This window comes from Adiantum capillus-veneris, chromosome 12 (assembly GCF_014529385.1).
Source record: "Adiantum capillus-veneris isolate H3 chromosome 12, ASM1452938v2, whole genome shotgun sequence".
Taxonomy (NCBI): Eukaryota; Viridiplantae; Streptophyta; class Polypodiopsida; order Polypodiales; family Pteridaceae; genus Adiantum; species Adiantum capillus-veneris.
This window is the reverse complement of record NC_140942.1, coordinates 27197025-27199282: the sequence shown is the minus strand read 5'-3', so window position 1 is coordinate 27199282 and position 2258 is coordinate 27197025. Positions and strand designations below refer to the sequence as shown.

The window sequence follows — 2258 nt, the reverse complement described above, 5'->3', positions numbered from 1 at the left end:
CGAGAACCTCCAACCTCAAAAAGAAAACTAGAAGAACATGCAATGAAGAAGACAAATGTAAATTTTTTTGACGAACTTTACACTTAAACTAGAAGAACATGCAATGAAGAAGACAAACACCAATTTTTTTGACAAATTTTACACTTAAACCTAGCTCAAAACTTCAATGGCTTCTACAAAAGCTCGTCGCAAAACAATCCAAGATTAGAGAAGAGCTTGTCAAGATACTCGCCGAAACAAAAGCACTCGCAGGAGAATAATAGCCAAGGCTAGCTCTTTCATACAGAAAAGTATAACAAACAAGGTGAAAAGTCACAATGGCCTACATAACAGGACGAGAAAGAGTGTGTTTTTACCCACTACTTGAATGCTTGTCTTTATCGAAATAGGAAAAGAAATATCAACTATCCATCACACTGGCCAATGGCTGACATAAACTTAGGACAAAGCTCAATCAATGCCTCTCTCACGAGAAATATATTTATATATTTTGCCATCACTAACTTGCCATTGTGGCACTAGTCAATGAGCTTCATACAATGGTACACAACTCCTCTCAAGAGTTCAATGCTTTACTAAGGCCTTATCTAAGCCTTAGTAAAGCTTTGAACCCTTGAAAGAGTGCAACCCTAAGAGTTCATTGCTAATCTAAGGCCTTATCTAAGCCTTAGAAAAGCATTGAAGCATTGAAAGAGCCCAACCCTTGAATAAGGCCTTTCTTCAAGAGGTCAAAATAGCACCTATTTATGGAGGAAACACAGAAGAAAACATAACAATAAAGGAATGATATAGCAAAATACACGAGAATTGAGGAGAAACTGCACAAACACCACTGCTTTTGTTCAAGACTCGTCGGTTAGACCTTTGAGGTCTCTTTGGACCATTTTCACTACGAATTTTTTTATCTTTTCTTTTTCTCCCCTGCTATCTTAGAAAATAGGTTGTGCACAAGACAATGCTGGTGACTATGAATATCCAAATTCCTGCAAATGAAAAGCCAAGAGTAAGTTAAGAGCATCTAGAAAACAACTTAATTATGCCAAGATTATGTCAATTAAGTCTTGGTAAAAAGCACATATTCAGATCAAGAGCATCATGCAACACCCTTGCAAACCATAGTCACATGGAATTGGAAACAGAAATTAGAAATAGGACTGGCAAGGCCATCTAAGACGGAAATGGCTTGCTCTTTGCAATGGAACGGATTAAAAACGGCTTCTATAGATATATTTTGTGTGTAGCATTCATAACTCCGTCAAGAACGGCAAAAGGAGAACGAGGAACCGGTGACTATGAAAATGAAGTTGTCCATCTGATAGGCCAAGACGAACGGAGTTTCCTTGTGACTATGTTGCAAACCACATAAAATAGCAACACTTATAAACTCATATAAAAGGCTCCACATCTTGTCCTTCCAAACATTACCTAAGGCATTCAGCTTTGATGCTGTGCCATTTGTCTGCAGCTGTAAGGCCATGGCCGCAATAACCAAGAAACTACCAAGCTTCTCTCTCACGACCCGCTCGTTCATGTCCAACGACAACATTGCGCCGATTGGTGCCGCCTCCAAAATCACTTTGATGAACAAAAGCAGGCCAAAGAACATGTTCAAAAGAGCCCATAGGAGGTACCTGGCATGTGCAAATCCATGAGCAAAACTGATGAGGCTGGCAGAGGCATAGAATGGTAACCACCAGTACCAATCTGCAGAATGCAATTGAAACATCCCTCAAAGAGACTCTCTCGCTCTCTCTCTCTCATCCCAATTCCCTCTCGCGTATCAGGTCTAGGGTTCCAAACTCGTCGGATAGCTCTCTCTCTCTCTCTCTCTCTCTCTCTCCGTGTATGTTACACACACACACACACCCCTGAAGCAAAGTGGAGGCGTACCAACATCGTCGAGTTGAACGGATGCAGAGTAGGCAAAAAGGGCAGCCATGAAGACGCAGCCAAGCTGTGCAGCTCCAACCATCTGTCTCTCTCTCTCTCTCTCTCTCTCAGGCTACCTACTGCCGTACTCGCGTTGACAATCGGCCTAGTCATAAAATTATGTCAAAGACATTGGCTCTCCCAATCTAAGGAAAATTTAAAAGCTTTCCAAAACATCTTAAGTGGATAGGTGAAGGGTCAATCTAGGAAATGAAAAATGGAAAGTAAAAAAATATATATTTGTGGTCAATATAAATAAGAAGATCCACAAGAAGATTTAAAAATTTTCTCATGTAGGAAAACGGAGTCTTTTCCAGTGTTTTTCATAC

General features: G+C 40.4%; 1 protein-coding gene across 1 annotated transcript; it reads right to left on the bottom strand.

The window, feature by feature from the left end:
- Positions 1–765: 765 nt before the first annotated feature.
- LOC147445486 (transmembrane family 220 helix protein) lies at positions 766–2047 on the bottom strand. The gene is made up of 3 exons (XM_086526044.1): positions 1891–2047; positions 1426–1704; positions 766–983 (listed from the first exon to the last, which is right to left on the bottom strand). The coding sequence occupies exons 1-3, from the start codon at positions 1970–1972 to the stop codon at positions 925–927; spliced, it is 420 nt and encodes a 139-aa protein (XP_086382170.1). The 5' UTR covers positions 1973–2047; the 3' UTR covers positions 766–924.
- Between the last annotated feature and the right edge of the window lie 211 nt (positions 2048–2258).